We start from the raw sequence: 14,706 nt of genomic DNA on the forward strand, positions 1-14,706 counted from the left end.
TGGGTTAGAATCTGTCGTGTTTCTGAGGATAAAGTAACAGCAAAGAGCATGTTGCAAATTTTAGGTGGAAACACTAAGCCTCCCTCAGAAGTACTAGGGAGCTATTGTTATGGGCACTTACTGTGTCACAGGCACAGAGCGTGGCCCTCTAACCACAGCGTTCAGCTTCATTCTAGCAATCTTTTGAGTTGGGTATCATTAATCTTCCTTTACAGACCCTGAAATTTAGGTTCCGGTAAGTGAACTTGCCAGTATAGCAGGAGCTTGAATTCGAATCCAGAGTTTGAGACAGAAGCCCTATTCCTAACTATACTACCTAATCTCGTCTTCCAAAACATGGATGTTGGCATATGCCATGTCAGAGAACATACAGCTGTGGATATAAGTTTCCATCTAGTCCAGTGGTTCTCAACCTTCCTGACGCTGTCACCCTTTAACACAGGTCCCCATGTTGGGGTGACCCACAACCATAAAATTATTCCAGTTGCTACTTCATAACTGTCATTTTGCTGGTTGTGGATCATAATGTAAATATCTGATATGCCACCCCTGCGAAAGGGTCGTTCAACCCCAAAAGAGGTCATGACCCACCCATGGGTTGAGAACCATTGATCTAGTCAAATTTTGCATGTGTGTCTATGTACAGTGGCCTCGGGGTCCAGAAAGGGCACTGGATCCTCTGGAGCTGGACCGACTGGTAGCTGTGGTCTACCCAACAAGGGTGCTGGAAACCAAACTCAGGTCCTCTGCAAGAGCGGTGCACACTGGACATTGCTGAGCCACGTCTCCACCTCCTTTTTATACTCAAACATCTTTTTTTTAAGATTTATTTTTATATGTCTGAGTGTTTGCCTCAACACGTATCTGTGCATCATATACATGCTGTACTTATGGGGGCCAGAAAAGGGTGTCAGATTCCCTGAGACCAGAGATAGAAATGGCTGGCTGTGAGCCACCATATGGGTGCTGGGAATCAAGCCAGGTCCTCCACAAGAGCAGCCAGTGCTCTTAACCACTGATCCATCTCTCCAGCTCCTCACACTTTTTTTAGCTCTGCGAACCTGAGGCTGAATGTGTTCATTTGTCAGAAGTTGCACTAACATCTCCGTTTATCTCCTCAAGGATGTCTAGGAAATACAACTCAGCACATGTTAAAGTGTTTCCCAGATGAAGATAGCGAAATTACTCAAATCCACAGCCTAGGGCTCTCTGCATGGGTAACTAGCACACACTAGGACCACACCACTCTGCTAATGCAAGAACTGTATAATTGAATAAGGATGTAACTTGAGACCATCATAAAAGTCTCTCTTTCGGGTGGTTCTCAATCAGAGGCAGGCCACTCCTAGGCCTTTCCCTAGTCTAATAGCCTTTAGGAACTGTTTGTCAGAATGAGGTGCCCAAAGAAACTAGGCCAGTTCTACAGATGACTCTACTGCCCCCATTGGCAAAAGAGTCACTTCAGTCCTGTGGTCTTGACAAGCTAAATTGGGGAGTTAACATAATGAAATCCCTCCTTGGCTACTTACCTAAGGCCACAGGCTAGCTTTGGTCTATAAACCCAACACGGTGACTATCTTGGACATATTTGCTAGCCAATAAAGCCTCAGGACTGCTTACAGAACCCTGTGTGCTTACCTGGATTTCTTAACGCGCTGGAGAGTAGTCCATCCCAGAGCTGTTAACTGGATAATGATGGGCCCAAATCCCCTTACAACCCAACTCCTCCACCTACTCTTGATGTGCAAAGCAACAGAGTCCGTTCACTTCCTGTTTGAAACGCACACCTTAATCCAGCTGCATTTTGAGATTTAAGCCTTAGCCACACTACTTGAAGGAACATCCTTCCCCAACGACGGAATTACTAAAGAATAGATGGCACGGAAAGGGTTGCATTTCAATAGAACTAGCTTTATTTATTATTTATTTTTCAAACAAAAAGAATGGCCTATAAGCAAATGCGGATATGGACTGAGGGGGTGGGCGTGGCCTGAAGCTTACAGAGTTGTTGCTGTGTCCTACTGGAAACAGCAGGTTAGAAGAAATAGTGAGGTCTTGTCTGCTTAAGGAGTCTGGAGATGCAAAGGTAAGTGGAATTTTTTTTTTCTTTAGAAAAGGTGTTCTGCCGAGTCACCAGCAGGAGGGAGACACTAAAGTGGCTTCTGATGAACTAGGTGGGCTGTGCAGCTTGAGAACTGGCATCAACTCACAGTCTTCTCATTTTCCCCATTTTCTATAATTTTCCTCTTCTTTTCGTCTGTCTTTTTCTTGAAGATGTTATTTCGGTAAAACTGAAGCTCTTTGATGCTTTCGCTAATGTCATCGAGTGCCCTACAAGCAAACACACCACACTGAAAAAAAAAAAATGTCCCAAACACTGGAGATGAAAACCGTGACTTCTTACAAGCGACCTGGGAACGGGTTAGTTAGTGTGAACGCCACAGCTGGTACGGAAAGAAGTGAAACACGTCAGTGGTACTAAGTCACGGGCGCTGGTGTTTGCTTTATTTTATGTTGTAAACGCAGGAGACTAAAAATCCCCTTTGTTTCAGAGGACTAGGATGTGCAAGGGGTGGAGGGGATCTCAGGTTCAAATGACTTTAGGAAGAAGCTAGGTTAACCATTTCTTTCCTGAGGTTCTCTCCAAAACATTGACTAACTGAATATGCACATGAATTCCTAAGAAGAACCTGTACTACACATACTATACTTCTACAATGTAACCAACCACATTCATGGAATACTTACCAGCAGCCCAAGAACCAGAGCTTTGGAAACACTGTGTAATACTCAGGGGTGTCCCTGAACAGAATATACCTACATACTCCCCGCAGCTCATGTCTCCGTCATCCTGATGAACGCCAATCGTCAGATGAGACGGTACCTAGCCATAAAGGAGGCTCTGCCTCCTTTCTGTGGTAATGTGTGCTATGATCACAGGCAGCCTGCCTCCACCTAACAGCTTCTCTTCTCCGACATGCTGTTTCTCAGCTGTTGGAGCCTGAGAAATCAGGTAACCAAGATTATTAAAATGGTATGCAAGAGCCGGGCGGTGGTGGCGCACGCCTTTAATCCCAGCACTCGGGAGGCAGAGCCAGGCGAATCTCTGTGAGTTCAAGGCCAGCCTGGGCTACCAAGTGAGTTCCAGGAGAGGCACAAAGCTACACAGAGAAACCCTGTCTCGAAAAACAAAAAAAAAAAAAAAAAATGGTATGCAAGTAAATCAACACACTGTGGTGGGCCAAGGGCCTCTTCCAGAGTATTCATTGCTGGAGTTTTAAGGCCTTCATTTCTGTGGCAAAGGCAATAATTCATTTTTCCTAAGTCATATAGGTGTGGTGGAGGATTGAAACTCTATAAAATAGAGCCTCCTGCCCCCAGCTGAAGAGCTATTGGCAAGCAATGGCTACTGGGGTGAGGGTCATTTTTCTTTGTGGCAGGTGACCCCACATGTGTGAGCAGGCAGCACTAACTGGACTCAGTGGGTTATACAAAAGAGAAAAGGAAAATGGGTGTGCTAGTGTACACTGTTAATCCCAGTACTCGGGAGGCTGAGGCAAGCAGATCTCTGTGAGTGTGAGGCTAGCCTGGTCTAAACAGCAAATGCCTGGACAGCCAGGGCTATACAGAGAGCCCTTGTCTCAATCCAACACACACATACACACACACAAGAAAAACAAACAAACAAAACCATAAAGGTAGGAGGGAGACATTCCAAGGAGACGGGAAGTGGGGGATGAAGTGATGATGGGAAGCGTAGGAATTAGGGGTAGATATGATGGAGATACATTGTAAATATGTATGATACTGTAAAAAGTAAATTTGAAATATTATTTGGAGATATACATACACATATCACCCCTGGTTACATAACAACGCATAATCACATTTTTTCACACATATGTGTTTGCATTTGTAGGTCAGAGGTCAACCAAGGCCGTCATCCTTCAGGATGCCATCCCACTCTTGAGACAGGGTCTCTCGTTAGCCTGCAGCTCACCAACTAGGCTAGAGTGGCAGGCCATGGAACCCTATTCAGCCTTTCTCTGCCTCCTCAGTGCTGAGAACAGAGCGTGCACCGCCCAGCATTTCACATGGATTCTGGAGATGGAACCTAGGTCTCTGTGCTTATGATGGTGAGCTAGGTGCTTTACCAACTGAAGTATCTCCTCAGCCCCAACAATGCATAATCTCTCATCACAATATTGAACTCGAAAACAGACCAAAATCTCAAAGCATTTTTAGAACCCGCTGTATGGCAAAGCCGGACCCAAACTTGGTAAAAGTTTACATACAGTTGTGAGCGATGCCATCTTGTGGGAATAACCACATTTTTTTTTTTTTTTTGTAGAAATGTCTATTGTATTATGGGGGCCAGTCTTCTTCAAATCTATTTAGGGGACTAATAATGAACAATGTGGGTGACTATCAGCTTCCTAAACTGAAAAGGAGCTGGTGAGATGGGTCAGAGGATAAAGACACCTTTGCCAAGCCTGATGACTCAAGTTTAACCCACACGCCTAACTCCTAAGACCTGCCTCTACGTCTTCATACATGCACCACGTCCACACATGCGTGCACGCCGCAATGTAATAGGAAAATCAATAAAATCTGAAAAAGTCTAAACTCCAGAAAATTCTAAACCTCCATTGTTTCTGATAAAGTATCTTAGACCTGAATTAGTACACTATCAGCTAGGGACGCCCCCTGTGGACACAACAGAAGGCCATTCTAGCTCAGGGACTGGTCTTTCTGTGGTGCCTGGAACTGTACACTACAGAGTATCTCAATTAAGTAAATCAGTAAACCAAATGCTTCCCTTAACCTGTCCTTATCAGTCAGCTTTTCTTTCTAAATGGCTCCAAAATTGAAAAGAAACAGTGTGTGCCTGAAGTTGCCAGCACAGACACACCAAAAAGCAAAAGTATCCAGGCAGGACAACTGCCTGATACAAAAGTTTACAGTGTCCTAACTTTTTGTTGTTGTTGTTGTTTTGTTTTGTTTTTGTTTTTTTCGAGACAGGGTTTCTCTGTGTAGCTTTGTGCCTTTCCTGGAACTCGCTTTGGAGACCAGGCCTGCCTCTGCCTCCCGAGTGCTGGGATTAAAGGCATATGCCACCACCGTCCAGCTACAGTGTCCTATTTCTGATGGCCACATATCTGCATCCTCTGTGAGAAGAGAGATTAACAGTGCTAGTTTCTACGAAGGTCACAAATTGTTTCGTCTTACTTCCAAACCATGTATTAAGATTATAACAGACTACATGATTCAAAACAAAACAACACCCCCCCACCCCACCCCCAAGAAAGCCAAAGATAGAACCCTGCTGAAAACAGGATGGAGAAACCTAGCCAGAACCCTTGGGGCTCTTAGTGTAGGAAAGTTACCTTTCCACGACTTGATTTTGCCCGGTAAAGAATAGAGAAGAGAGGTTATTATTTAAGAAGTCAGGTTGGGGTTAAGTGTGTGTCAGCCCTCATCAGAAGGTCCCAATCTTACCTGTGAGAAGCGGCCTTCTTCGGTGCAAATTCATAATCCTCTGGATACCAGCGTCTATACACAGCAAAAATTATAAACTCTCAAAGGAAGCCGTCTCAAGCACACTGAGCAATCACCTTCAAGTCATCTATCTACTGGCTTTTGCTTGTTTGAGACAGGGTCTCAGGTAGCACAGGCTGCCCTGGTCCTCCTGGTCCTCCTGCCTCTACCTCCAGAGGAGTACAATATAACAGGCACCTGGCCTGGTTTGAGGTGCTGGGAATCGAACCCAGGGCTTCCCACAGACTAAGCAAGGTTCCACCAACTGAGCTACATCCCCAACCTCTTCAGGTCACTAATTAACACTGGAAAAGGCTTCTCCTCTCTTTACCCTAGAAACTCTCTTTAAACAAGTCCGTCAATATAGAGGATTCCTAAGTCTCTAACATCAGCCCAGCCCTTGCCACACTTCCTGTCCCACATATCTAACTGCCTGCTGGGCATCTCCACCTAACCCACCAGGCACTTCTAATGGAATACATAGAAGACCACACATCCTCCACTCCCATCCTCAAATGCAGCCCTTCCTCTTAGTCTCTCCTCGTTTAAGCAGGTCCACCATCCACCTAAGCTGCTTCAGCCAGGAATGCTAACCCCTTTCTCGAGGGTCTCTTTCTTTGCCCCTCATCCAGGCATCTAGCATTATGCCTGCTGACCTCGGCGAATGTTTTTTCCCTTTCAAGTACCCGATGGCCAGTTCCCTCCCTTGTTTCTCAGTCCCTGAGATGATACACGTCTTTCTATCACTTTACCTGCCACCTGCTAAGCGGAATACAATTTGTCCTCATCCTTCCATTAACACTTTCTCAAAGTAGCTGCATCCTTTACTAGATGAAATCAAACATCTTGAGCGGGCCCACAAGCCCTTTACGGTCCAGCCTTGGTCTCCCTTTTGCCAATCTCAAGCTTTCCACCTCAGCATTAACAAATAATCTGTAATTTATTTTAACATGCATCTTTTTTTTTTTTTTAAGACAGGGTCTCATGTAGCCCAGGCTGGCTTCCTGATCCTCCTGCCTCCATCTTCCCCAGGGCTGGAGTTACAGATGTGCACTACTACATCCTGTGTATACAGTGCTGGGGGCTACGAGCCAGAACTTCCTGCATGCTGGGCAAACATTCCCCCTGTGCTACATCCCACCATCCCTGTGCCTATTTTGTCTCGGCTTCCAGTTCCCTAGCATCCTCCTATCTCTGCCTGCATTCAGGAATGTTCTCTCCTCATTCAAACCTCTCACAATCTCACTGAAAAGGCTGTGTGCTAGATAAAGCTTTCTGATCCCCCTTTTCCTCCAGCACGCTGAGCTCTCCCTGGCCCCCTCATATTCTGCCTGCATCCCCATGACACGAGTCACTAGGCGGTTTATTTTTAGGGTGTTTTTTTACACCTCTGTCAACTCACTAGACTGAGCTACTCAAGAGCGTTTCATGCCCGTGTTCCCAGTGGGTAGGCCAATGCACAGGTTCTCTGGCTTAATGAAATCTATGTGGAAGACTTCTGACATTTCTCCCACGCCTCATCACTCAGAATAAATAAGGACCCGTACAAATGAGACTGGGACGAGGAAGACACACCCACTCAGCACCCTCGATTCTATTCAATTATTTTCTACAAATTCTCCATTAAAACATGCTACATGAGGCAATAGAATGGATCCTAAATATAGCCCTTACCTGCACAGCTCTTTAACAGTGCTCACATCAATTATCCTATAATGAAGATGTTTCATGAACTGGGGCATGTATTTGTCAAGAAACTTCTTATCTGCATGAACTGAATTCCCTAGAAAGACACGAAGCATACCGCGTCTGCGCGTTTCTAACAGCGTACAGCATGATATAAACATTCATAGATCATATCTGAAATGGAAGTCAACTTTTTTTTCAAACAGTTCCTAAAAACTGATGTTTCCATCAAATCTGAGAACTTTGGATTAGGTTATAAATATGGGTTCTCCAGCAGGTCACCAGTCTAGCTCACAATAAACTCATAAGCGGCCTCTCGTGGGCAGAATGACCATCTAGCCTTCCATCCACTTAAAGAGTTTAAATCTGTTACTTTTCAAGTTCATTCCAGATGTGCAAACTTGTTCCCAGTGTCACAAAATCCACACTACTAACACTAAAAATTTAACTGAATCATATAGTAGATAAACCTTTATTTTACATTCCAATGTTTTTGACAAATCATATCCATATTCATGTTTCCATACAATAATTTATATTATAAACACTGGATTTTAAATGAGAACTCTAAAATGGACACCAGCCGCATTGGCTAAGGAAAAAAAAAAAACATTTATACAATATATGCTCTTATATATAATGCCAAAACTTTTCTTTATATTGAAAGTGTTAAGTTACCATACCAATTTACATACACAAATGCAAACACACCCTCACAGAACATTACCTTCCCTCTGACAATGTCAACCCTTTAAAAATCTTAGCATAATAGACCTGGTCTCTTTAAAGTCAGTGTCTCAGGGATGGAGCAGGGGTGGGGAGAGATAGATAAATGACTTTAGACCAACCAACTAGAGAGGAAATAACCAAATAAAATATACATGAGCAGTGACTAAATCTGGGTTCAAAACAGACACTTTAGGGTATTTCAAATGTGGGCAAGATACCATGGATATTCTTAAATGATGTTAATGATTTCCAATGCAACAGTAATACTGTGTTACACTAAGAAAACGTCCTGACTCTTAGGAGCTGCTTGAGGGGGACTTTAGGAAGGAAGTATCACAAAGCCTGCAGTTTATTTTCAAATGTCCAAAAGCAGCAAGAAAAATAGAGGGGAAACCAACGTGACAAAGGTTAACGATGACCAAATCCAACTTTCCTGTGCATTTGGAATTGTTTCCATAATAAAAATATGGGGGGAATTTTTGCTGAGTTCGTCTGTGTTTCTCAGATCAAGTTCCAAGCCATTTCACTGATACACAAAAGTGAGACGTGTACTCCAAACCAGGGTGGGTGGAAGGCAAGGGTGGTCTCAGCTGGTCTCTCTGGAACTCTGGAACTCTGTGGTTTCTTGAACCATTACTACAGAAGACTATCTACAAGACAGACATAGGATTGGATTTTACCTGCAAGTGGACAGAGCCCCGGAGGAGTCTGCTGTCGTACAAAGGACAGAAATTCATACTCTGCCTGCTGCAGTGTAATTGTACTCTCCTTCACTGCCTTGGTAAGACCAGACTGCAAGAGAGAATCCCCAGCCCCCACCAGAAACACATGAAGTCAGTTTTCAAACGTATCCGAAATGAAACTTCACTTCTAAAACCGGTAAATATAACCACAGCCGGACCAGTTTTGTGGGGGGAGGGGCTCAAGTTTGAACTGAAACTACCATCTTCACACCAATTTTCTTTCTTAAAGAATCCAAACCAAATTAAGTTATGTTCTCGATTGTTAATATCACTTCCACACAGTCAGAAAAGATGGCGCTCAGAGTCCAAGGCTAGACCCTCTGGGAAGAGACAGCTACTACCAGGAAAGCAGCAGTCCCCCTTCTCTGTGGGTCGAGGTCTAACCTTATCCATAAGACTGACTTGAGTAACACTTGAAATTCCACAATGCGTTCGCGACAGACTGAATGTAGAAGAGAGAGAAAAAAAAAAAAGAGGACATTCAGGAGAAGGTGATCTCGAGAGGTCCCAAAGATGAAAAGTGGACAAGCAAGCAGCTGCCCAGCCATCTTCCGCTAACCCTTTCATAACACCATCCACCAAGGGCACAGGATTCAGATGTGCGAGCAACAAGCTTGTGACCGATCCCCAAAGCAGCAATCTTGTTATTTGGTAATGTTACCTTCCCATGATGCTCCTTGCACCAATCTGACATGCTGTCCAGCAACTCATCCGGCTGTTTGATAATCAGGTTGGGACCCTGTGGGTGGGAAAGGCCATTAGTCATCAAGGAAATCAAAAGAAGCTGGGCATGGTGTATACAGCTTTAATCACTGCACTTGGGAGGCTGACGCGGATGCCGATCTCCTTGACTTTGAGGCCAGCTGGGTCTGCAAGGTCAGTTCTAAGCCAGCCAGAGCTATGTAAGAATCAACAGAAATAACCCTACTTTCAAACTGTATTTATTTATGTGTGTATTTAGGGAGAGGGGCGTATATGCACAAGCATGTGAGGTCAGAGGCCAGCCTTGGGTGTGGTTCCTCATGAGCCATCCACCTAGGGACCTAAGGCTTGCCAATTAAGTAGCCTAGCTAGCAAGTCCCCAAAGAGCCACCTCTTTCCACCTCCCTGGGATTACAGATGCACACTGCCATCTGACACAGGGGTGAAGATCTAACTCAGGGTGGTCTGCGTACACAGTCAGCACTTTACCAACGACTAAGCTATTGCTCCAACAACATCTTTTCTTTCTGAAATACACGTTGATATCTGCATACTTTGGAGAGGCTAGGACTGAGGAAAAGGATCAAATAAACAACAGCTTGCTATATGTGTACTGTGAATAAAGTTATATTCTGTAGTTTTAGCTTTATATTTAAAAAACTAATGTTTTTAAAGAAATAACTAATAATATATAAAGAAATAAAATGGCCCTCAAATTCTCAGTTCCATTCACAAATTTCTTTAAATTAAGAAAACCTTTAAAAATTTAGTTTTGGTTATGTATATGCTTGTGTGCCTGTGTACATGTGTGCTGGTATCCTTGGAGGCCGGAGAGCATAGCACCCCTGGAGCTGGAGTTACAAGCAGCTGTGAGCTGCCCAACATGGGTGCTGGGAACTGAACTCTGGTCCCTTTTAAGAGCAGTACACTACTTTAACTGCTGAGCTATCTCTCTGGTCCTTAAATTTTATCTGCGCGTGCACACGCACGCACACATACTCCTAACACACTGTGATTGTGGAAGTCAAAGAACAACTTGTGGGAGTCAGTTCTACCAGTTGGGTTCTGAGATCAAATTCAGGTTATCAGTCTTGGCCTCAAGCCCCTTTACCCACTGAACCAGCTTGCCAGCCCTCCAGTCCAGGTAATAGAGTCTGTCAGGGAGCCTGACAAGTAGAACTAAGCTTATCATATTTATTTCTCCTCAAAAGACAAAGATCATAAGAAAGTCTAGCTTTCCTCTTCAGGCCCTAACAGAATGCAAGAAATTACAGGCAAGTGATGTAAACTCTCTACGGAAGACTATCCACTACTTAATGCAAGCAATTATGACTAGTAAGGTGGTAAAGAGATTTCAGTCACTGAAAGGAATTCAAGTTTAATCAGCAAAGCTTAAATCCTTTTTTAAAAATTATATCGTTTATTTATGTGTATGCAAGAATGTAAGTGCAACACATTCCTCTCTCTGTCTCTCTTTGTCTCTGTCTGTCTGTGTTGGGGGAGAGGGGTGTGTGTGCACGTGCACGTGCACAAGTCAGAAGACAAGAGTTGGTCCTCTCCTTCGACCATGTGGCTCCTAAGGATTGAACTCAGGTCGTCAGAATTGGCAGCAAGCAAGGGCCCCACTGAGCCCCTATAGCTTAAACTCAACAGCTAGTCTAGAACTGTACTAAAATAGGCTTGCCATCTAAAACTGAATTGTAACCAAATACAAAAACAGATGTTGACAATCTCAGTGGAGAAATTTAAAAAAAAAAAAAATTTTAAAAAAAACTCGGGTTCAGAAAAGACATACTGCAAATCTACTGACCTCTTCTAGACTGCTCCTTGGCAAACTAAGACATCCAAATTAAGTTTGCAAAACAGGATGCTTCTACCAGCAAAAAAAAAAAAAAAACCACACGTTCCTCAGACCCTTGCATGAGAATAAAACATACTTTCCACAGCTGACATCCCTTAAGTGTTTTCTTTACCAATTGACTTAAGCCTTCGAACAAATCCCCCATTCACGAGCAACTGTATGGACGCACACCCGAAGTTCCCCTGGGTACATATCAACCAACTGATCCATTAAAACCGTATTTTGGGTCGTCAAAAGGCTAAAAGAAAAATACTTCTTTGGCCAAGGGTAAGCAGAGCTGGTAAAATAAAGATACTTGACTGTTTATTGCCAGTAAGTTCCAAGTCAGAAAAATAAGCAAGCAAACCTAAAGCTCGGTGCTTGATTTATTTATTTACAGGTTTTAAAGAAGTTGTTATAAGAAATAATCTCTAGTTCTCTTCCAGATAAGTCTGATGCCACGACAAGACAGGGATTCATCTCTAAATGTCCTGTGTTGTTCTTTTTTGTTTTTAAGTTTTGCTGGTGTCGTCGCTGTTTTGAGACAGTCTCACTGTGTAGCCTTGGCTGACCTGGAACTCACTCTGTAGACCAGCCTGACCTCAAGCTCACAGATTGGCCTGCTTCTGCCTTCCAAAGTGCCAAGAGTAAAGGTGTGTGATATCATGCCCAGCTGAAAATGCCTTATCTCCTCTGCCTACCCAGGGAATAAAAAGAAGTCCTAACTGTAGGCTTAGGAGATGTCTACAGCTTCTGTGTTTATCAAGTCTACCCTCTTAGAACTTGTTATTAACAAGACTCCCCTTTGCACAGCATCCCTACGGGATTTGCTGTTGTTTTGTTTGTTGCTAATTTTATTCCTATAAATGTATGTGTCTGGTGGGGGTACCCATAGAGGCCAGAAGAGGGCCATCAAATCCTTTAGAGCTGGAGATCTGGGTGTTTGTGAGACACCTGATAGAGGTAGGTACTGGGACGCAAACTCTTCATGATTGAGTAGTACATGTTTTAACTACTGAGCCACCTCTCCAGCCCCACTATGTAGCCTTGGCTGGCCTGGAACCAGCCATACAGACTAGGCTGGTCTCAACTCACAGAGATCCACCTGCCATTGTCTCCCAAGTGCTGGGATTAAAGGTGTGAGCCACTATGCCTAGCCTGCTTTGTTTTTTAATTACTTCAAATACTGAGGACCATATCATGATCAGGGATTTCATCTACGAATCAAAGATACCACAAGCTTTTAAAATGCTTCACGAGTGGCTAAAATACAAATGCCAACAGGTGTCTTTTACTTGTTTAGCTAAGTGTGTCAGTTAAAAGCAGCATGATCAAAATTTTTATTACAGCTAAGAGAACACAGTCTAGAAGAGTATCAGTCGACAGTCTCGGACCCTAACACAGACGTGCAGGAAGCACACATCCAGCTGAAAAGGCAATCAGCCATCTGGAACAATAGGTACTGTCTGTGAGGATTCAACCCAACTCAGACTGACCCTCATCTGTCTGTAAGGAACGTACATGGATTTTTTTTTTTTCTTACCATTCCCGGTATAAAAAATACTTACATGCACTGACATTGCATTGGGTATTCTACAGGAAGAATGACCACAGGCAATCTAGAGGTAATTCCAAGTACTCACTAGGTAAAGGATGTAGGCACATGAAATTTTGGTCCCTACAGAGGAATCCTGGAACTAATCCCCTATGGGGTGGTGAAGGGATAACTATATACGGAAGACATAAAGGTGGGAAACTCTGGTATAGGTCACCACACCTGATAGGACCAAAACTGGCTGGACTACTGGTCAGGAGCACTTCAGACTGCCTGGATCTAGAGAGTCCTTTAACCAGCTTCCCCAATACCTAACCAAGTTCCCCAAATTTCTGTAGCCCAATGTCTTCAGGTGTAAAATAAGCACTATTAACAGAACCAACTTTATGGTCATAAGAACCAACACATGTAAAGCCGTCAGGATTATTTAGGCCTCAGAAAAACCGCCAGCTTTGTTTCTATAAATTTCAATTGAAAAATCAATTCAGTTCCACCTCATAATTGTTTCTACCTCAATGTTGGTTTGAGTACCAACTCTAACACATCCTAGCATATTATGGTGGACCTTAATCTACATGGACCTCAACCCACTAAATTTTTCAATTGGAGTGGAAGAAGCCATCTTTAGATTCCCAATGCCCTTTAAGTGGTATGAATGTATTTACGTGGCATCACCTACTTCGGCCAAAATGTTAAGATCAGAGTCAGTTATCAGACAGGCCATCTCAATAATCTGATCCTTCTCAATATCCAATCCTGTCATCTGCAAAATAAAAAATAAAAATAATATATATTAAAATATATATATTAAAAATAATATATATAACACATGAAACCATCTTTTGTAAACCTCTTCTGCCCAAGTTTATATAGATTCCTTTGTGCACACTCGGATTACATTCTAGGATCAGTAATGCTGTTTCTTTCCTGGGAAGTACTCGGGATAATAAGTTCTGAGCGCTCAGAGACTGCAACAGACATTTACTGTGGGCTAGCTAATGCCAAATTCTGTGTCTGTCCTGGGAACGGATGCAAAGTAAACAAGATAAATACAACACTTAATTACAGAAAAGTGAACTCACTAATATTACCTATCTGAAGTTATAAAGGCTTCCTATTTGTTCCAACATCTGATCTTTATCATAATCTAGGGTAAAAAGTTAACAACTAAACTCCTTTCATAAGGAAAAAACTGAGGCTCGGGGCAGGCCTAAGTATGAATGCGTTGAAACTAAAAAGGGTTCTGTTCCCAGTGCACTTTGAGTAACTTGAATCTTCAACTGGGGCCTCAATTTTCTCTTTTATGGAATGAGGGGTAAGGCTGAGTCATCTCCTGAGTCCCAACTAGTTTAAGCAACCTAGTCTTTTAAGGCTAGGAGGGGGGGGCGGGGAGGGGGGGCGCTCAGAGGCGCTGTCCCCACCCCCACCCTTGATCCTGAGCCCAGAGACACTAGAGGTTTAGGCAAATTCACATCTGGGTGGAGGTCGAGGCTGCGGAGAGGGAAGACACATGGATGGCTCCACCCAGATGGAAAGAAACCCCACAGTCCAACACAGTCCCAGAACCACGCAGAACTCCTGGCTCGGGCTCCCGGGGCTGTGCTCACCTGCCGCACCTGACACCCGGACCCCCGCCGCCTCCCAGAACAGGTGGGTCCTTCGGTCCCAGGCTCGCCTCCCCGCACCCCCCGCCGGACTCTCACCTCCAGGTCCACCCAGACCATCCGCTGAGCCATGCTCTCCCCTGCCGCCATGGCTGCGCCACCTTCGCTAACACCTCGCGCCCCGAACTGCCCGTGCCTGCCACCCACGCCCCGCAACAGCCTGGAGCCCAGGGATACGCCTAGCATCACCCGGCACGAGCCGCCACGGCCCCAGCCCCGCCGGCCCCGCGCGCGCAGGCGCCACAGTCG

General features: G+C 44.2%; 1 protein-coding gene across 1 annotated transcript; it reads right to left on the reverse strand.

The window, feature by feature from the left end:
• Nucleotides 1-1,922: 1,922 nt before the first annotated feature.
• Nucleotides 1,923-14,706, reverse strand: Rexo2 (RNA exonuclease 2). Its single transcript, XM_059267807.1, has 7 exons — nt 14,497-14,706; nt 13,473-13,556; nt 9,358-9,435; nt 8,634-8,745; nt 7,213-7,321; nt 5,500-5,553; nt 1,923-2,331 (listed from the first exon to the last, which is right to left on the reverse strand). Exons 1-7 carry the CDS (start codon nt 14,641-14,643, stop codon nt 2,202-2,204), a joined length of 714 nt encoding a protein of 237 aa, XP_059123790.1. The 5' UTR covers nt 14,644-14,706; the 3' UTR covers nt 1,923-2,201.

The sequence above is a fragment of the Peromyscus eremicus genome, chromosome 7, assembly GCF_949786415.1.
Source record: "Peromyscus eremicus chromosome 7, PerEre_H2_v1, whole genome shotgun sequence".
Classification (NCBI taxonomy): Eukaryota; Metazoa; Chordata; class Mammalia; order Rodentia; family Cricetidae; genus Peromyscus; species Peromyscus eremicus.